The 22302-nt window shown below is 34.5% G+C and overlaps 1 protein-coding gene across 1 annotated transcript; it reads right to left on the bottom strand.

The window, feature by feature from the left end:
• Positions 1–16921: 16921 nt before the first annotated feature.
• LOC132041432 (peroxidase 9-like) lies at positions 16922–18832 on the bottom strand. The gene is made up of 4 exons (XM_059432146.1): positions 18360–18832; positions 17866–18057; positions 17594–17759; positions 16922–17511 (listed from the first exon to the last, which is right to left on the bottom strand). The coding sequence occupies exons 1-4, from the start codon at positions 18672–18674 to the stop codon at positions 17099–17101; spliced, it is 1086 nt and encodes a 361-aa protein (XP_059288129.1). The 5' UTR covers positions 18675–18832; the 3' UTR covers positions 16922–17098.
• Positions 18833–22302: the final 3470 nt, after the last annotated feature.

Here is a 22302-nt window from a genome sequence, read left to right as displayed (position 1 = left end):
AGATAACAACAACATAGAACTCATGAAAAAACATAATAGGAAACAAGCAACAACAACTACTGAGTACGATTGGGGCAACGATTCTTGTTATGACTGTTGACACCCAATTTTGTCCCTCATTTATTTCAGTTTATTTCCTTGGGCTTTTAAATTAATTAAATCTAAATATTTTATTTTCACTATTATTTCTACTACCATCATTGCTTTCATTTTCATTGTTCTACTACCAATATTAATAGTATTACTTTATCACAATTTTTAAAAGGGTTCATTGTCGCTTATTTTCGTTAAATAATTATACTTTACCAAGTCTTTATTTTCTACGCATTGATCATTAATTATCATAGTATATATACTGGTTGCTAAATTAGAAGCCCAAAAAATAAATTAATTGAAGGAGGAAGAGGGCCACATTTTCGGACCAAACATAGCCCAAACAAATGACCCAAACGGATCAGTCCAATTCGTGACAGCCCATCAACCATTAACTGACCCGATCCAGCCCATACATTACCCGACCCGGCCAGCCCACAATTCTTTTTCTTTTTCCCTAATCTCTTTCTCTATCTCCTCTTCAACCGCAGCTCCTCTCTCTTCTCTCATCTCTCTCGTCCCTTTCCCCATTTTTAGCAAATCTTGACCACTCTTTCAACCATGGCAGTTTTGCCTACCCATTTCCACACAAGAAATGCCCTCTCTCTGCTCTACCTACGTTTGCTCTGTCATGGACAGAGAAAGATCTTCCCTTTCCTCGCTTCAAACACAACAAATCTCAAAGAAACAGAAGAATCGGTCCATTTTTGGTAATACCGAATCAAATCACATGAATCAAGCCCAACGTTCTAATTTTGAACGAGTTTGATTTCAAATCCCGCACAAAAAGGAGTGAAACCCTAGTTTTTCATCTACTATAAAATGGCCTTAAGCCATAGCCGAAAAGGGGGAACCTGAACATTTTTTTCTCTCATAAAGTCTTGAGGTTTCTTTGAGCCGGGTCCCGATTTTCTCTTTTTAAATCAGAAACACTTCTGAAAATACAAGATTTGGGATTGAAAATTATCGTCGAAATACAGCCACAGCCTAAAAACAGCCATATATGACTCTATTTTCATTCTCCAAGTTGAAACTTTAGTTGCTTTCGTCGCGTCCGAGTGGATTTGTGACCCGTCCCTGTTCGCTGCACCCGAAAAAGGTAACATTCGTCTCCCTTTTATTTTCTGTTCACCGTCTTAGGCTTATGAGATGTTCGTTAATCGTTTGGTCGTTGGCTGGCCTAGTTGGAAATAATTAATTAAATTTATGTGATTAGTTGGTTTGTCGTCACTGGTTTGCTGCTATTATCAATTTGATTGTTATGGGTAATAATATCTTTATTACGTTATTAGCTTGTTGGTGCTGATCAGTTTGAGATAGGTTTTAACTCTTCGCTTAGTCTCGACAAACCTGTTATAGGGCAAACTTCACTTGAATCACATCCTAAACCTCTTCCCTCACGTTTAGTCCTGTTCGTTGTTGTTAGATACCCATAGCTCCTGTTGTGTTGCGGGATTAAGCTAAAGATATGTATTTCGTAAAGGATTAATATGTTTTAGCTATTGGCCGCTGCCTTAACGCGCGATCAATTTGTATTATGTTTGAATTTTGAGTTCGTGCTATGAGTTAATGAGGTATTGGATTTAAAGGCAAGTTTATATTAACGTAAATAACAAAACTAGCAATTCATACTTGAACTTAGGAATCTTTTAATCTATTTCTCTTTTAACCTGATGAGATTAGGATGTTTTCTTTAAAACACTCTGTTAAAACCAGAGTTTAGGTGATCTAAACTTACCATTAAGCTATGTATCATATTTATATGCTTATAGTTTGAGTTTCAGTTGTTATCCTAGTATTAAAGCACCGAATATGTTTTAGAAGTTGGTCTCTTTTACATGTCTAGTTGATCTGTTTTTTTTTTAGTTTAAACTATCTCCAGTGGTTCCTTCAGTTACTGTGTTATGAAACCAAATATATATTCTTGGGTATTATTCGCCAGAAAATAGTGAGTTCTGCTCATTTAAGTTCAGTAAGGTGTTTAAGATTTCACGTGAGATAACTAAGTCCAGTATAATTTGTTGATCCTATTAGTTGTTGGATCCTGTAATCCCCTCCTGTTAGAAGAGATGTCAGCATAATTGACTGTTGTTTCCCAGTTATAAAACCTGAACCTTTCTTTATCTTCAAATTGATCCTGAGTTGTATGTTCAAATTCTTTCCTTAAACTTTGGGTCGTAATCTTGTTCAGTTCTATTTATTCAATGTGTGATTAACTCATGATCAAATTGTGATGAGATTAGTGTGAAGTTTTATTAGATATAGCTACATGTATCCTAGTACATCTTTGTTTGACTTAAGGATAAAGAATCAGCTCCGGCTATGTTTACAGCCATGTTCTATGTTGAGCTTCCCATGTGTCAAATATCTAGTCTTGTTCGGAAAGTGTTGTTTCTAATAGCTTCAAGTTCTCGTCAAACTAGTCTAAAATTAAATGTGGGATGTGCTTGGTTAATACATTCGGATTTAGCTACTTTTTTTTTGGATTATCTACTTAACCTTTATTAAGTTTATTAGATTTTCCAATTGCTCAAGCATTAGCTTTCTTGTAAGCACCATTAAATTTCCTTTCATGTAACTGCACACGCTAGGCTAGTTGATTTCATGAAATAAGACTCTCTTGATCTATTTATGATCCTTTGATGGATAGACGTGGCATAATATCAATGTTTTAAAACTGTTGAAATGAAGATAAGGGAATATGTTTTTTTTTTGTTATAATCTGAATGCGTCCAGATCTCACATGCTAAATGGAATATTATGGAACTTTTGTCAAATATATGTTTAGTTTGATAATTTTCATACTTTAAACTATACGGCTGATTTTTATGAAGAATTTATTTAGTTCCCGTTTTTTTTTTTATCTCGCATACTAACCCCCTTTTCTTTTATTTGGTGCATGACCATCTCGCACACGAGTCCGAGGGACTCGTCACCCTCCGCATTCGATGTTGGGCCAAAGCCCAACAAAATCTCTCTCGAGTCGGCCCATCAGCCACCCGAGGCAATCTGTCAAACCCCACTGGGCCAAAGCCCAATAATGAGAAACAGCAGCAGCAGTCTTTAAAGTGGGCCGAGCCCATTTTAGCATCATTTACTCTTCTGATTTATTTTTTCTTATGCCTTTAATTTGTATTGTGCAACTAGTATTTCATTCTGTTTGTTTGTCTTAGCTAGAATGAACCTTAGTGAAATTAGCGGGTTAGATTAATATGATGAGAGTTAATTTAAAAGAAGAGCTAATAATTATTTCTATAGGTTTCATCCCTTGTTTTATATGAAAATTATTTATAGCACCTAAAATATTCTTTATTATAGTAATTAAATTCCAAAACAGCATGACTACACATTTTGAGCTAAAAGAATCAAGAGTCACTTTTACTATCTTAGAAATTTCGAAACATCACTAATACGCAAACATAAAATCAAATATATTTTATAAATAACTCTCCAAGTTTTGAATCAATATGCATATTTTTAAAATATTTATTTAAACAAAAATAAACCCTATTTTCTTCTACTTATATATTTTATGCAAATCTTACTTTAAATAGCATTTTTAGCTAAAGCCTTAGTAGTATTCATAAGTTTTATTTTGACATCTAAAGTTTCCTTTTACATTTGGCACTAAACTTTACTTAAATATCTTTTTATTACATTTATTTACAAGTATTTTTAAATAACATTATTTTAAAAAAACTTTTTTATAAATCTTATAAAACTAATATTTTTTTATGAGTATTATTTAAAAAAGTTACATTAACTAAGCAAATTTAAGTCCGGTCAACCATTATTAATGGAACTTAGAGGATGCCTAATACCTTCCCTCTAGGTTAGTTGAACCCTCCAAGATCTTTGGTTTCGTAGACTTTAAAATTTATAATCTTTAATTAACTTAGGTGAATTCACCATAAATAATTAGGTGGCTTTTAACTTTAAATATTTTTAAACTATTTTGACCCGGAGGTTAAAATAGGGTATGACAAATGATAGGTTCTAACTTATCTAGGTTCTAACCATAACAGACTTAGTTTTAATTAGGCTTTGTGTGCTTATTTTAATTATTATTGACTGTTTTTGCGTGCTATTAATTGTTTGTTTGATATAAACTATTTAATTGTTACTGTTTTGATAAACTGTCATTCCGTATCATCTTCCTCCAGTCCTGGAAAATTCACACAAATTCACACACTTAAAACGGTTTCGCGGTTCGCGGCCGTGCACTACTAAAAACCTTTTTAGTCGGATTGATCTTATGGATTTAGTCGATCGGCGGTGCAGTCGACAGCCATGGACTTTCCATTCCCAAGTTGTCCGCTTGGGGGAACCTTGTGTCATAGGCAGCCAACTCTTAGTCAGCCTAGGATAGAGCTAAACCAATACCCGTTATTAGGAGCAACATTTCATGACCTAGGAGGTTTAATACCCTTGGTGTATTAAATCCATTAGATGACTTTACCCAAACGTCCGAGTGGGTTCACGACCCCAAGTGACACTAATCATACTTTATGTGCATGTTTGAAGGATAACTGTGCCTAAATATTGACTATTCGCTTTAAATTAATTAAACTTTAGGAGGGAGGGATCAACTAACATTCTTATGGCAGGTATGGATTTGCGTTGGAGTACAACAAGTGACGGAGATCAAGGACGCCACAAAATGGAGCTTTACGTTTAGATATAGGAAATTGCATTTACTTTATTTAGATTAGGAAAACTTTATGTTGTATTCATTTAATATGTAATAAATATTAACATTTTGTACTTTATTTTGGGAAATAGAATTTGTTTAATTAATCAAAAGTAATGGAATGACGTATTATGGCACACTTTACCCTTCAAACAAACGTTAGGCCTACCTCTGGCACAAAGAGGTCACATGCATAATTAGGACGCGTTATTGTTTGATATATTTGTGTGACAACTTGTTTGACTTTATTTGGAGACTTATTTGCTACATAACTTGCTTGATTTTATGTGATCACAAAACTAATATCATTTGCATTGTTTATGTTTCCTTATTTTTATTCCCAAAAGTTGATTCGTGTTGACACTCGAGATGGCTGACCATCCTTACCTTACAAGGTCAAAGACGTCTTCGTTACCTCAACGCAATTGGATGGTTCAAGGAAAGGAAATTACTATGTCTGATCCGGCCGCGTCTATTTCAACTGATTCAGAAAACATCGTGGTCTCTAGTGATCCCCTTGGGACTTCCGAACATAGCACTACCATTCAACAGATGAACATATCGCCCGCCTGACTCAAGAGATCGAGGATCTACGCGGAGAACTAAATCGGGTTAAAAACATGACCAACTTATCCGTTACACTCCAAAGTCCACCTCCTGAACCTATGAACGTCGCACCAAACCCGCATCATTTTCCAGTTCCAGAATATTTTCCTCCCCGAAATAACGCATCTACCAACAACAACTTTCCTTCAATCACCCTTGCAAATCCACCGCCTGTCAACTCACCAAATCAATCACTATGTCATACGCCTTACATTCCTCTACCCACCAACACTAATCCACCACCTACAACTACTCCTCTGAACCCACCAAACCGAGCCATTACATACCATAACTATCCACAACAACCCTTCTACCCTTACCACTACACTGAACTCTACCAAGCTCCACTAACTCCTTACCCTGCCTACAATACCTAAGCTAATTACTACCAATCCCGAGCACCTCACTATCAAAACCCACGTCCATACCAACCTGTTCAAGCTCCCACCTACCAAAATCGACCACATACCACACATAAAGCCCGTCCAAACCCGAACATCAAAAATACCCGAAATTACACTCGGTTCGCTAAACCTTTAGCTCAATTATTTGAAAGACTGAAAGCGGCAGGTGTGGTACAACCTATGGAGGGAAGATTCCCGATCCTATTCCAAAATGGTTTGATGGTTCCAAGCGCTGTGCATACCATTCTGGAGTTGTAGAGCACGACACTGAAGATTGCTATGGGCTCAAAAACAAAATTGAAGCCTTGATTAAGGAAGGAGCAATCCAGCTCACTAGAGCTCGGCCCAATGTGAACAACAATCCCTTCGCCTACTCACGAAAACGCCAACGTGAACATGATAACTATCGAAGAAGTCAAGAATTTGAAAGAGGCCATTGCGCCAATTGGAAAGATGGAGAGGGGCATGTCTCCAACTTTGTTGCACCAGTGAAGATTGTTGCTACAACTACTCACAACACCGAGACACCGACCATCCGGGTGCCGAACCAGGAGAGACTCTGAAGAAGTGGACTTGTACTCCGTCCTTGGTTCGCCGGGAGTCTTGGTAGATTTGAACATGTAGTGAACTTTTTTTTAAAAATTGAGGCTTAAATTGTGCCCTAAAACTTTTGTTGTTTCGCTTCATCTTTTGAAGGCTTAAATTGCAAAACTATGAATGCATTTCTGATTTTCCTTAATCATCTATTATTATTTTCTACTTTATTTATCAAATCTGCCAACTCTATGACTGTGACATAAACAAATAGACAACATACACCCTAAGAGAGTAACAAAGAAATTAGAGGACAAGACAAGATTCCATTTGAAAAAAAAAAAAAAACGAAATAGCCGATAGGTGATGTCATAAACCTCAAGGCTAGAAGCTAGAAGAAATCAAAGTACGACATTAGGTTAGACAACCTAGTTTGCAACCTTTCCTTAATACACTATACGAACTACGCTGACCTGATTCCCGTGGTGGGATACGTAGGCAGCCCACATAGGGTTCGGTTGCATTATAACAGAAAATCCAAAATCCTTATACAAGGAGAATTACGCTTAGCCTGATTCCCTCGGCGGGATTCGTAGACTATCAACATACAGGTCAAACATATTTAGGTAGAAAGCCAACAAACCTTTAGCCATTTTACGTAACAGAACTACGCCGACCTGATTCCCTTGGTGGAATACGTAGGCAATCCACATCGGGTTCGGTCCCTTTATTAGACAATTTCAAACCATTTTAGGTACCCTACGAACTACGTTCTGACCTGATTCCTTTGGCAGGATACGTAGGCAACCTATATAAGGTTCGGTCACACCACAACATAAGTTTAGTACACCCTTCTGAGCCAAAACTGGGGCATATTTTGGAAGATTAGACAAGAACAGAGTTAGACATCGACAAGATTAAGGCTACCAGACAGAAATTATTATAGACAAATGATTTTTCAATTGTGTCACAATCTGAGGTTGGCAGAAATATTTTACAACTTATACACATACATTTACATATATATATTTCACAACTTATATACATATAATTACATTTCCTTATACATACATATACTTACAAATGAAATACTTTCTTTCAATTGTTTCACTACTGTTCATCTATCGAGGTTTGAACGGAGATCACAAGATCCAAACAAACAAGACGAATGGAGTGCCAACAACGTCAAGCTTCGAGTCAACACGAATCAACTTCCCCTCCCAAACTAAGAATTTTTCTTTGAGTGCAGGAATCTAAAATCGCGAGATCAACAGTCAAGTCCATCAATCATGGCCGAGAAGCCTCGCCTTAAAAGCCAAACGGCTTTATTTCCAACTTTATCTCTACTTTCATTCTTTATTACAATAACTTTATGACTTTATTAACAATTATACCTATTTTGTAGGTTACCAAGATTGAAGATGAATTAAATCAAGATTACGTGTCGCTAGTTTGGCTTATCACGATACCGTCAACATCATAGCCAAATGGCTATGCTATCACTTTTTCCTCTCTACTTTATCATTTATTTTACCAATTTTACAGGAATCTACATTCTTATCATTCACTTTACCTACTTTAACCACTTTACCCTGAACTTTGCAGGAATCAACATTAAGTCTCCGAAGACAACCGGAGGGACCATCATTAAGTCTCCGAAGACAACCGGGGGCATCATTCGGCTACACAGCCTCACATGAATCAACATTAAGTCTCCGAAGACAACTCTCTAGGGCATCATCATCAAGTCTTAACAGTCACGAAGACAACGGAGGGATCATCATCAAGTCTCCGAAGACAACCGGGGGCATCATTCGGCTACACAGCCTCACATGCATAAGCCAGACGGCTACACTATAACTCTACTCTCTACTTTATCATTCACTTTACCTACTTTAACCACTTTACCCTGAATTTTGCAGGAATCAACATTAAGTCTCCGAAGACAACCGGAGGGATCATCATTAAGAATTATCATCAAGGCTCCGAAGACAACCGGAGACATCATCCACTTTACAACTTTACCCCGGACTTTACGGAAATCTTCATCAAGTCCCCGAAGACAACCGGAGACATCGCATGGCTACACGGCCTCATCTGCATAAGCCGAACGGCTACACTTTTACTTTACTCTCTACTTTACTACTTTACTTTACCATTCACTTTACCTACTTTAACGATTTTACTTTAAATTCCGTATATCATTTATCATCGAGTCCCGGAGAAGACACCGAGGCCTTATTATTATTAAAGTCTTCAAATACAACTGGAGATATTCAGCATAAACATCGCGCATTCATTCAAGTCCCTGAAGACAACCAGAGACGACATTTTGGCCACACTGCTTCATTATAAGCCACACGGCTTCATCCTCACTCTCACACTCATATTTACTATCATGTTACACTCTTTATAATTTTATAATTCCAACTTTATTATTAATTTTGACATGAATTTCAGTCTTTGACAGAAAGTACAATCTATAGAGACACAACGCAACGTGAAACTTTATCTTACGCAGTGAACTGGGGCAAATTTGCTGAAGAGGAATATCAAACTCACAAGCAAGGGTCACGGATCTACTCTCGAACTCAACTCCGCCTACGTCCACAAACACGTGCTACGTAGGTTAATTTCTCTTTCATATCCACCGCTAAAACTCTACTCAAGCAACTCCTTTCACAATCTTGTAAGCCTTTCCTATATCCCAGTCTCACCATAATCCAACACTGGGGCAAAAAGCGTAGCGTCAGTATCAACCCGCTTCTTTCGAACTACATACAGTTTGATTTCCACAAAACCCGTGATACATAGGCTATTCAAAATTTGAGATTTGGTCATAATTCCTTCTGTCCTATAATATTTGCCACCAATTCTCCCGCCCATATTTTTCAAATTCTTCCGAATTCACATTTATTGGTCGGAACAAAATTGGCTACTTCGTCAACTTCTTCGCCCGAAAACTCTTACATCGTCTCCGGTCGAAGAGGGGCATCTGTTGACACCCAATTTTGTCCCTCATTTATTCTAATTTATTTCCTTGGGCTTTTAAATTAATTAAATCTAAATATTTTATTTTCACTATTATTTCTACTACCATCATTGCTTTCATTTTCATTATTCTACTACCAATATTAATAGTATTACTTTATCACAATTTTTAAAAGGGTTCGTTGTCGCTTATTTTCGTTAAATTAATTATACTTTACCAAGTCTTTATTTTCTACGCATTGATCATTAATTATCATAGTATATATACTGGTTGCTAAATTAGAAGCCCAAAAAATAAATTAATTGAAGGAGGAAGAGGGCCACATTTTCGGACCAAACATAGCCCAAACAAATGACCCAAACGGATCAGTCCAATTCGTGATAGCCCATCAACCATTAACTGACCCGATCCAAAATACATTACCCGACCCCCGGCCACTATATTTACAATTCTTTTTCTTTTTCCCTAATCTCTTTCTCTATCTCCTCTACAACCGCAACTCCTCTCTCTTTCTCTCTCTCTCTCGTCCCTTTCCCCATTTTTAGCAAATCTTGACCACTCTTTCAACCATGGCGCTTTGCCTACCCATTTCCACACAAGAAACGCCTCTCTCTCTTTCCTCTACCTACGTTTGCTCTTTTGTCATGGACGAGAAAGATCTTCCCTTTCCTCGCTTCAAACACAACAAATCTCAAAGAAACAGAAGAATCGGTCCATTTTTGGTAATACCGAATCAAATCACATGAATCAAGCCCAACGTTCTGATTTTGAACGAGTTTGATTTCAAATCCCGCCCAAAAAGGAGTGAAACCCTAGTTTTTCATCTACTATAAAATGGCCTTAAGCCATAGCCGAAAAGGGGGAACCTGAACATTTTTTTCTCTCATAAAGTCTTGAGGTTTTCTTTGAGCCGGGTCCCGATTTTCTCTTTTTAAATCAGAAAAACTTCTGAAAATACAAGATTTGGGATTGAAAATTATCGTCGAAATACAGCCACAGCCTAAAAACAGCCATATATGACTCTATTTTCATTCTCCAAGTTGAAACTTTAGTTGCTTTCGTCGCGTCCGAGTGGATTTGTGACCCGTCCCTGTTCGCTGCACCCGAAAAAGGTAACATTCGTCTCCCTTTTATTTTCTGTTCACCGTCTTAGTCTTATGAGATGTTCGTTAATCGTTTGGTCGTTGGCTGGCCTAGTTGGAAATAATTAATTAAATTTATGTGATTTGTTGGTTTGTCGTCACTGGTTTGCTGCTATTATCAATTTGATTGTTATGGGTAATAATATCTTTATTACGTTATTAGCTTGTTGGTGCTGATCAGTTTGAGATAGGTTTTAACTCTTCGCTTAGTCTCGACAAACCTGTTATAGGGCAAACTTTACTTGAATCACATCCTAAACCTCTTCCCTCACGTTTAGTCCTGTTCGTTGTTGTTAGATACCCATAGCTCCTGTTGTGTTGCGGGATTAAGCTCAAGATATGTATTTCGTAAAGGATTAATATGTTTTAGCTATTGGCCGCTGCCTTAACGCGGGATCAATTTGTATTATGTTTGAATTTTGAGTTCGTGCTATGAGTTAATGAGGTATTGGATTTAAAGGCAAGTTTATATTAACGTAAATAACAAAACTAGCAATTCATACTTGAACTTAGGAATCTTTTAATCTATTTCTCTTTTAACCTGATGAGATTAGGATGTTTTCTTTAAAACACTCTGTTAAAACCAGAGTTTAGGTGATCTAAACTTACCATTAAGCTATGTATCATATTTATATGCTTATAGTTTGAGTTTCGTTGTTATCCTAGTATTAAAGCACCGAATATGTTTTAGAAGTTGGTCTCTTTTACATGTCTAGTTGATCTGTTTTTTTTTAGTTTAAACTATCTCCGTTGGTTCCTTCGATTCTTCGTGTGTTATGAAACCAAATATATATTCTTGGGTATTATTCGCCAGAAAATAGTGAGTTCTGCTCATTTAAGTTCAGTAAGGTGTTTAAGATTTCACGTGAGATAACTAAGTCCAGTATAATTTGTTGATCCTGTTGGTTGTTGGATCCTGTAATCCCCTCCTGTTAGAAGAGATGTCAGCATAATTGACTGTTGTTTCCCAGTTATAAAACCTGAACCTTTCTTTATCTTCAAATTGATCCTGAGTTGTATGTTCAAATTCTTTCCTTAAACTTTGGGTCGTAATCTTGTTCAGTTCTATTTATTCAATGTGTGATTAACTCATGATCAAATTGTGATGAGATTAGTGTGAAGTTTTATTAGATATAGCTACATGTATCCTAGTACATCTTTGTTTGACTTAAGGATAAAGAATCAGCTCCCAGCTATGTTTACAGCCATGTTCTATGTTGAGCTTCCCATGTGTCAAATATCTAGTCTTGTTCGGAAAGTGTTGTTTCTAATAGCTTCAAGTTCTCGTCAAACTAGTCTAAAATTAAATGTGGGATGTGCTTGGTTAATACATTCGGATTTAGCTACTTTTTTTTTTGGATTATCTACTTAACCTTTATTAAGTTTATTAGATTTTCCAATTGCTCAAGCATTAGCTTTCTTGTAAGCACCATTAAATTTCCTTTCATGTAACTGCACACGCTAGGCTAGTTGATTTCATGAAATAAGACTCTCTTGATCTATTTATGATCCTTTGATGGATAGACGTGGCATAATATCAATGTTTTAAAACTGTTGAAATGAAGATAAGGGAATATGTTTTTTTTGGTTATAATCTGAATGCGTCCAGATCTCACATGCTAAATGGAATATTATGGAACTTTTGTCAAATATATGTTTAGTTTGATAATTTTCATACTTTAAACTATACGGCTGATTTTTATGAAGAATTTATTTAGTTCCCGTTTTTTTTTATCTCGCATACTAACCCCCTTTTCTTTTATTTGGTGCATGACCATCTCGCACACGAGTCCGAGGGACTCGTCACCCTCCGCATTCGATGTTGGGCCAAAGCCCAACAAAATCTCTCTCGAGTCAGCCCCATCAGCCACCCGAGGCAATCTGTCAAACCCCACTGGGCCAAAGCCCAATAATGAGAAACAGCAGCAGCAGTCTTTAAAGTGGGCCGAGCCCATTTTAGCATCATTTACTCTTCTGATTTATTTTTTCTTATGCCTTTAATTTGTATTGTGCAACTAGTATTTCATTCTGTTTGTTTGTCTTAGCTAGAATGAACCTTAGTGAAATTAGCGGGTTAGATTAATATGATGAGAGTTAATTTAAAAGAAGAGCTAATAATTATTTCTATAGGTTTCATCCCTTGTTTTATATGAAAATTATTTATACCACCTAAAATATTCTTTATTATAGTAATTAAATTCCAAAACGAAATTGTGACTACACATTTTGAGCTAAAAGAATCAAGAGTCACTTTTACTATCTTAGAAATTTCGAAACATCACTAATACGCAAACATAAAATCAAATATATTTTATAAATAACTCTCCAAGTTTTGAATCAATATGCATATTTTTTAAAATATTTATTTAAACACTGCATAAACCCTATTTTCTTCTACTTATATATTTTATGCAAATCTTACTTTAAATAGCATTTTTAGCTAAAGCCTTAGTAGTATTCATAAGTTTTATTTTGGCATCTAAAGTTTCCTTTTACGTAAGATTATTACATTTGGCACAAGCTTTACTCAAAACTGCATCTTTTAAAAAACCTTAGTAATATTTGTGAGTATTATTTAAACGGCATCATTATACTCTTTTCTTCAAAACTCTAACAATTTTTATAAATCTTACTTTGAATAATCTTACTATATTTTTAGACTTTAGCAGTATTTATAAACTATTTTCTGAATATTAAAAAAGTTACATTTACACTAAGCCTAATTAAATTTAAGTCCGGTCGGTTAACCATTTGTTAATGGAACTTAGAGGATGCCTAATACCTTCCCTCTAGGTTAGTTGAACCCTTACCTAGATCTTTCGGTTTCGTAGACTTTAAATCAACTCTAGATAATTACTTTAATTAACCTTAGGTGACCTAATTCACCGTAATTAATTAGGTGGCGACTCTTTAACTTTAAATAACCCCGGAATTATCCGGATGTTGTAAACTATTTTGACCCAGGTTAAAATAGGGTATGACACATGATTCGCACGACGTATAGTTAAACACGCGTCCTGTCCAGTCAATTTCCTATCCCACACAGCCTGGGATCGATGCTGCTGCTGGAGTATTAACACATCATAGTTTTCTGGACCGGGATATATAGTGACTTTTGGGGGATCCATACCTATAACATTGCAACGTGAAGCCACTGCTGTTAGAATAATTGACAACCAAGAAAATTACACAATTGTTTACTATATATTCAATAGGAAAGTCAACAAAGGTCAAACTATAAGATATATAATCACATGAGAAAAGGAAAAAAAAATGTAATGAGAGTACAACTGTCAAAAATTAATTGCAGTTCGATATGTGGTCAACGAAATGTAATTAAACTTTTGGTTAAGAACATTATAATTAATTGTCATGATAGTATTCATCTTATAGATAACTACTGCTTTTCTATTTAAAACAAACCATATGACTGGAGAGGGGATTAGTCAAGTTAGTACAAGATGATTATCTACAAAAACCACAAGTCCAAGTTCCGCACAATTTCTTGATCTTATTCTTTTAATTTGAAAAGTAAAATTCTTCATGCTTATCAAGAGAAAATAATCTCCAATGACTAGTCACAATTTGAACATAGAAAATGACCCAACAAATGATACAAATATCTTTCATGTTATATTTAACGATCTTACTTTCCTCACAATTTCTTGATCTTACTTTTTTTTACTGATGTTCTATGAAAATGACTAACTAAAAGAACATTTTATAATAGGAATTTATACCTCTTTAACCAGTAGCTTCAACGATGTTTTTAGTATTTTAATTGCAGTTTGTTGACCAATGAACTCTACTAACATTTTTTTAAAGCTTTTTTTAACTGAAGCAACAATTGAAATTAGCAACTATTGATTAATTAAACTTGTCACTTTTGTTTTCTTTATTATAATCTACTACACTAAGTACAAGATATAAATAAATCAAAAAATTAAATATGAACTAATTTATAATGACTAAATCAAAAAATATATGTAAAAAGTTATAAAATTAATAAATTACCTCAAAACAGTTTGAAAAAGATTATGGAGCAAAAGTTGAGGTATTCTTGTGATGGATTCATAGAAGAAGAGAAAGAATGGAGAAAGGAAGATGAGAAAGAATGGAGAACGGAGGAAGAAGGTGCAGCGCAGTGATGAGTTAAAATGAAATTTAGGGTAAAGTGGAGAGACTGAGAAAAAAAAAAAAAAATTCGCTACACGTGGAGCGAAATACAAAAAAAAAATTGTATGTTTTTCGCTAGTGTTGTAACGACATCAGTAAAAATAATAATAGTAAAAAAATCTGTTCCATTTCACTAGAATTGTGGTGAAATGTGAAACAAAAATTTAATTTGCATTTCGCTACAGGTCTAGCGAAATGCAACAGATTTTTTTTTTTTAACTGACGGAAAAGTTAATTTTTTTACCATTTCGTTGGATATCCAACGAAATGCCCATTATGGTATAAAAAAAAAAAAAGGACATGCCATTTTTGTCTTTAAGCTCCAAAAACGTGCCATTTTGGTGCGGACTCAGTAAAGAAACGTAGTTCGATTGATCGACTCGAAATATTATAAAAGTAGTTTATATATAGCTATGTTATTGCATGAAAGTTGAAACAAAAGGGAAGCTTGTCCTTCCAATTGGATTATATAATTAACAAGCTATTTGTCATGTTAATTAAATGATGGTAGAAACAACTCAAATGAATGAACTAGCTGGGATTGCCTTACAGCAACATTTTGCATATTGAAGATGGAAGCAAACCTTATATACTTTATAACCATGTCAACGTACGATTTTATAAGATTGTGATTAAATTGATTTCCAAGGACGCTGATATACAAATTACTCCTTCCTCTCCAAAATATTAGTCGTTTTAATAAAATTAAATTTGTTTTAAAATATTTAATATTTTAAAAAACAACACAATTTATTTCCTTTTAGGAATGTTAATAAAGTGATAGGTTTAGGGAGGAATGAAGAAAATTCCCCTTTCTCATGTTAATCAGTGTCCAGATGTCTAATTGGATCATTTTCGCCTCGGGACCTTTTACATATTTTCATCATGCGAAAGTTAGAATTAATCCTATTTAATAAGTTCTTATGATTTAACTATAGAATTAATCCTATTTAATAAGTTCTTATGATTTAACTAAAAGACATAGTTTATCGACTCCGCAACTGATCTGAAAAATTAATTTTTCAATTTGACCATTCCTTCTATGGGAGTATACGTTTCAAGATGTATAATTTTCAAAAGATTTATTTCTTTGCCAAAAAATAGCTTCAGAATTAAACTAACGAATCAGAAACATGGAAATAAGAGTTTCCGTCAGTCAAGTTTGTGAAAAATGTCTAGTAATTCAAACAAATATTTATATGATTGAGGCTACTAAATGACTATATTAAGGGTTTCGCAAAGTTAATATAGAGCAGAGATAGCACTTGGGAGTCCGGAACTAATAAATATACATCTGTTCCTCGACAGATATCTATATTTTTAGGGGTAGTTTGGTTCGCGAAGTAAATTATTTCGGGATTATAGTCGTGGGACTATAATTTTTGGACTACTTTAGCCAATCTAGAAGGTGGGATAAAATAATCTCAAATTTGATGGGATGAGGTGGGATATCCAGACTTAAGTTTGGGATTAAATTTATACTGTGTTTGGTTGACGGTATAAATTTATCCCAAGGTTACACAGTCACTTCCAAACATATACACTCGTGGTTAAAAAGTTTGGAGGTTGCACTAAGAATTGCCAAGAAAACTATTGGAAGAAGAAGGTTAGTTTATATAGTCCAGATAGGGTCAAGGGAGACTTGATGAATCATTAATCCGACCATGGGCTTACTGTTTGAATTTTGTCAATGTACCTAGACATATTCTTGTAACAACGTATTTGGTCATATTCCGGATAGGCTCAAAATATCAAAAATAATATTTTGTAAAATCAGATTTAAATTAGGCCTCATGTATACCTCGCGCGACGGGGGCAAATCAACTCGTTTCGTCTTGCAAGCCCAATTCTCATGTGTGCGAGGCCACTCCCTTTTGCCAGCTCTTTACTAGTCCAATAATACACAATTCAATATAAGGAGAAAGAAAGTTCTTTCCACCACCAATGAAAGACAAAGTGTCTTTCACATACGATAAGAATGAATAAAGCAAAACGGACCTACAAAAATAAAGAGAGGAAAAGAGAATTTATTTATTCTTTACATTGCTAATAGGTTTATTTCCAACATTTTATGCTATAAGGAGAGAAACATCCTACGTCGATCATGATCCTTAAATGTGGTGGCGGGTTCAACAACAAGTTGGTTCGACTAAATTCAATATTTTTTAAATAATTATTTATGCGTACCACGTTTTCAAGATACTACGTGTATATTACAACCACTCTGCACCAATTAATTTTAAATTCTGTATCTGCCCCGTGTTATATTGCTTAGAATATGCTATAGTTCTAAAATTTGAGTATTACTTTAATTTAGTTTATAGAAACTTTAATAATCCACAGGAATTGAGCAAATCAATTGAACTTAAAAAATAGTGCTAGCTCGGGTTTTGAGCAGAAAATAAAGCAAACATGACAATCCATATAGTAGTTCTTAGATACACAGAAACTAAATATTTAGTTAGTTAGCTCTGCGACAATTCTTCCTGATCTCACCCTTCGATCCAGTAAGTGGCTTGATATTCCCCATTTTCACCATTGACTTTGCAAAATGATGGAAGAAAAGTGCCTCATTTTCAGCATAGCTCTTCACTAATTCCTTTGTCTTTTTTACTTTGCCAGTCAGTAGCACTTCATCTGAGTTCAAAAGTCCTTTGCCCCATAGCAACAGCTTGAAATATGTATTGTCAAATCTGACTGGAGATGTGAAATCTAGAGGGGAAATGTTGTTGTCTCCTCCTCTTCTTGGACAAGTTGATTTTAAACCAGTGTAGTAAGTTTTCTCTAGTGTTGCATCTGGCAAGTTGTCACCCTTTTGATTGTATAGCCTTTGCCTAAATGACACACATCTTGCCATACCTATGGTGTGTGCTCCTATTACATGATAAAATTATTAAAACTTTTAGCATTATCTCATCTAGGTAAAAAGAGTTTGCAGGAGGATTAAGTAGCTCACCAGAAAGAGCAACAAGATCTTCTTCATCAAGGCCTTGTTGGGCGAAAAGTTTGATGAGGCTGTGGATAGTGGAATTTGGTGGAGGAATGTTTATGTTTGCTTTCTTGATGTTTGCTACCTTTGAGTCTCTTCTTCCTAGTGGAACTTCCCAATGTGGTCCTCCACTCTGTTTCACCATATTATTTTAGCAGCATTAATCTCTTTTACAAAGTTCAAGAATTCAAAAGCACTTGTACTCTATTGTTATTAAGATGAAACGAAAAGGTGCTTACTAGAACGGTGGAGTCGCGAGCAGCAAGGGCTAGAATGTCTGCACAGGAGACAGTGTGAGGGCAAACTTGTTCAAGTCTAGCTTTGATCTCATCAATCACTTCAAATCCCCTGATGGAATTCTTGTTTGGTCCTGCATCCTTTTCACTTTTGAATGCACTAGTCTTATCTAGCAATACTGATGCATCACACCCCTATAAAAGAAAGAAATATTCTTGGTGAAACCTTCACTAGTAACTTACTCTCACATTTGACAATACATATTATGTGATAAACTCCGGCTGGGGAGTGCTTTACCTCTTTAGTGGGGCCTAATAGATTAGTCGGGCAGTGAGTTTCAAATACTGAATGTCTAAAGCGAACAAAAAGAAAAGAGAATGCATATGCTTTACCCTTTAAGGTTCCACCAGATAGGTCGGCCTGTGAGGTTCGGATACCAAATGCCTAAAGCGAAAGAAATAGAAAAAAGATAATGCATATATGATAAGGTTTATACCTGGACAAAGCAGTCATGAAAGTGAAGTCTGAGCAACGAAGCAGCCATTCTTGGATCTTTAGAAATAGCCTCTTCCAAAACAGACATGACAATTTCATTTGCTTGTGGGCATGAAAACTCATAGAATTCTGGAAAAAGACCTGAAAGAGCTTGGGACATAGTAGAGGAGAGAAAGGACATCACTACAAGAGTAAAAACAACTCTGAGAGAAGCCATTGGTGATTCTAATTGAGTAACTAGACAAACAAGTTTTTGTTTAATGGAAGTGCATATCTCTGTGACAAATGCATGGGGTGATTTATACAGAGCTTCCATGAAGAAATCAACTACTCCTCTGCTACCAAATCCTCTAATAATAGCTTCTCATATGCTAGCTTTTCATAGCATACCGTGACCGTGTCAACTAGACAGAAATATAAGTTTCCTTTAGAGTATTTGTTCAAGTGTTTCTGGTTTGAGTTTCTACTTGCTCCAATATAATGAACCAATTCAGAATTATTGTGTCAGCCACGTTACGGGGTCTGAACAATTTATGTACCTTTTTTGACCTTACGTGGAAGGTCACATTAATTGATTGTCTAAATAAACATCACCATCGAAAGACTTGCTCGTTCTAGTTTTAAAGGTCGTCAAAAAACAGAACACAAAGAACTTCACAAGAGCTGAAAAACTAAGGTATAAAAATGAACAATAGTTCTATATGCATGAAATTCAAAAAGATGTGAAGCCGAGAAGAAGAGAGAACACAGATTGTATAATTAGAGCACCAAAGACAAGTTAATAATTATTAGCAATAGAATAAACTGGCTTTAGATCAGTAGAATTGATATAGAGGAATCTTATAACTGACCTTAATATCGTTTGGCACTAAGGTCAATTAATTCATTGACTGATGCTTATTTGATGACACTCCGTCCTAATTATGTCATGCTTTTCTTTTTATATTTAGAAAACAATTTAATTTAAACATTTCATGGTAACCTTAATGAAATGATTTAATATCACACAAATCTATATGACTTGTTTTGGATCATAAATTTCAAAAGTCTTTATTTCTTTAGTAAATTTCGTGTCCAGTCAAAATGCATCACATAAAATGGGACAGAGAGAGTAATGGACTCGTTCCGGACGATCATCTGAAGAGAAAATAAGACTAATAGAGTTCCACTTCCACCTAAGGTTATCAAATCAGCAAGTTGGGCTGTATTTGGAGGGTCAAATTAAATTGAGTTAAGAAATGTGCGAGTCAATACTTACTTGCGCTCAAACGGGTTAGGCTGAAATGGGCTAAATAGTGGGCCATAATTGTCGAAGTGCACAGATACGCTATTATGGGACCACTATTTAAGTCATACTCGCAATCCAATGCCCACTTCACACAAAATAATTACCCTTCCATGCACCCTTTACTTTCATACCTCCAAAACTGTTTAACCTTTATACCTATTGTAGTTTTTATAGGTAATGTCTCTTTTTTTTTTCTTTTTTTATTTCTCTACTTATCTTCTTTTCTTTTTTCTCGTTTTTTTCTTATTTTTTGTTCATTTATTTTTTTCCCAAATCATGCTATTTTTTATTTTCATTTTCACCATAATCTAATTCCATATTTAACTCTAGCTCATTTCTTTTCGTTTTCTCTCTCTCTCTCTCTCTCTCTCTCTCTTTTTTAATTTCATTTATTTCTTCTTCTTTTTTCATTTATCTCCATAATCTAATTTCATTCACCTTTTTTGCTATTTTTATTTATTCTTCTTTTTAATTTATGGTGATGTTCATTTACTTTTTTCTCCTTTTCTAATTTTATTTTTTTCAAATTATTTTTTTCCTCATGTGTTTTTTTTTTCATAATCTAATTCTACTCTCATTTGGCTTCTTTATTTTTTTTTTATATCAATAGAAAGGATAACTGATATATATGTTTTTTTTATTTTTTTTCCTCAAAAAACAATTTGTTCTAGCATATAGTATATCAAATCAGTAGCAATTGAAGTATACTGTTGTAGTATACTATGATACCCACATGGTATATATTATATAATGATATGGTATCATACCGGACTGGCGATTCATTCCTTCAAGAAAAACACTCAGTCCTCTATGATACCAGCTTGGTATTCATATACTGATAGTGTATCAAAGAGGACTGATTCATCCCTTCAATAAAAACACAACTCAATCCTCTATGATACCCACATGATATATATCATATACTGAAAGGGTATTGTAGAAGATTGATTCATTCCTTCAAAAAATACTACTCATTCATCTATGATACCCACATGGTATATCATATATTGACATGGTATCATGGAGGACTGACAGTTCATTCCTTTAAGAAAAATACTCAGTCCTCTATGATACCAACTTGATATATATCATATACTGATAGAGTATCATAGATGACAAATTCATTCCAACACTACTCAGTCCTCTGTGATGCCGACATAGTATATAACTTCACACTGATATGGTATCATAGATGAATGTGTCATTTCTTCAAGAAAAACACTCCTCAATCCTCTATGATACCCACATGGTAGATATCATATACTATATATTGACAAGGTATCATAGAGGACAGGTTCATTGCTTCAATAAAAACACAACTCAACCCTCTATGATACCCACATGGTATATATATCATACTGACAGGGTATCATGGATGATTGGCCCACATGATATATCATATCCTTGCAAGATATCATAGAGGACTGATTCATTCCTAAAAAAAAAGAGCTCAATCATATATAATACTCACATGGTATATATCATATACTGACAGAGTATCATAAAGAGTGATTTATTCCTTAAAAGTAAAAATGAAAATAAAAACAAAAACATTTCTCAATCTTCTATGATACTCACATGATATATATCATATACTAACAGGGTATCACAGTGGACTAATTCATTCCTTCAAAAAACTCATTAATACTCTATGATACTAACATGATATATATCATATATTGATATGATATCATAGAGGACAAGTTCATTCGTTCACGAAAATATTATAAAAGAAAAATACAAAAATAATTAATTGATTTTAATATTTTAGTTTTTCTATCATTTTTAGCAAATTTTAATTTTGAGAAAAACTAAAAAAAGGTAGGGTCATATTTAAATATAAGTTTTGTTTTCATTTGCAAAAGAATTACTTTCATAAAAATATATTTTTATTAATTAAGATTTTAATAAATAAATTAGTGACTTTATTATTTTCTTAATTACTTCTTGTTATAGTCTAGTTATTTAGTTTTTCTGTATTTTATTAGTATAAAAATAATTAGTTAATATTCTTATCTTTAAAAAGAAAAAAAGGAAAGAAAGAGAAAATAATGGAAAAAAAAATAGTAAAAGCTAAAGGATAAAGACAAAGTTGTGGCTTCAATCCTTACCTCATTAATGATCCAAGCTGCATAAAGACAAAGCTCATGATTATAATCAAAACTGTGCATGGGTATGCGGGTATTAATTTAGTGCCTAATAGGCATTCATGTAATTAGTTTTAGAAGGGGTAGATACGGGGAGTTATTTTGGTGTTTATGGGTAGTTTGTGTAGCTTTCCCTAAAAAATTTCAAGTCTCCCACTTCGGGACAACTTCAACGAAATGTCTCAAGTGTCATATAGCTGAATTTCAGGCACATATGACTAAAGTTTAGTCATGTTTGTTGAATTCACCCATACGTGGCACTATTCAGTCATTTTTTGTCCAAACTTCAGCCGTTTTTGCTTAAAGTTCAGACACTTTTACCAAAAATCCATGCATGTATGGTTGAAGTTTAGGCAAAAGTTCAATCATTTTGCTAAACTTGACAGGATATGTACGTCTTGATACCATGAAACTTCATATATTTTGTCAAATTTTATCTGAGGTTAGGCTTTGTCAAGCATAACTTCTGACATCACATGTATGAGTTGTTTCAAAGTAGGTAGTTGTTG

This window comes from Lycium ferocissimum, unplaced genomic scaffold, assembly GCF_029784015.1.
Source record: "Lycium ferocissimum isolate CSIRO_LF1 unplaced genomic scaffold, AGI_CSIRO_Lferr_CH_V1 ctg1020, whole genome shotgun sequence".
Lineage (NCBI taxonomy): Eukaryota > Viridiplantae > Streptophyta > Magnoliopsida > Solanales > Solanaceae > Lycium > Lycium ferocissimum.
This window is presented reverse-complemented; position numbering and strand designations above follow the sequence as displayed.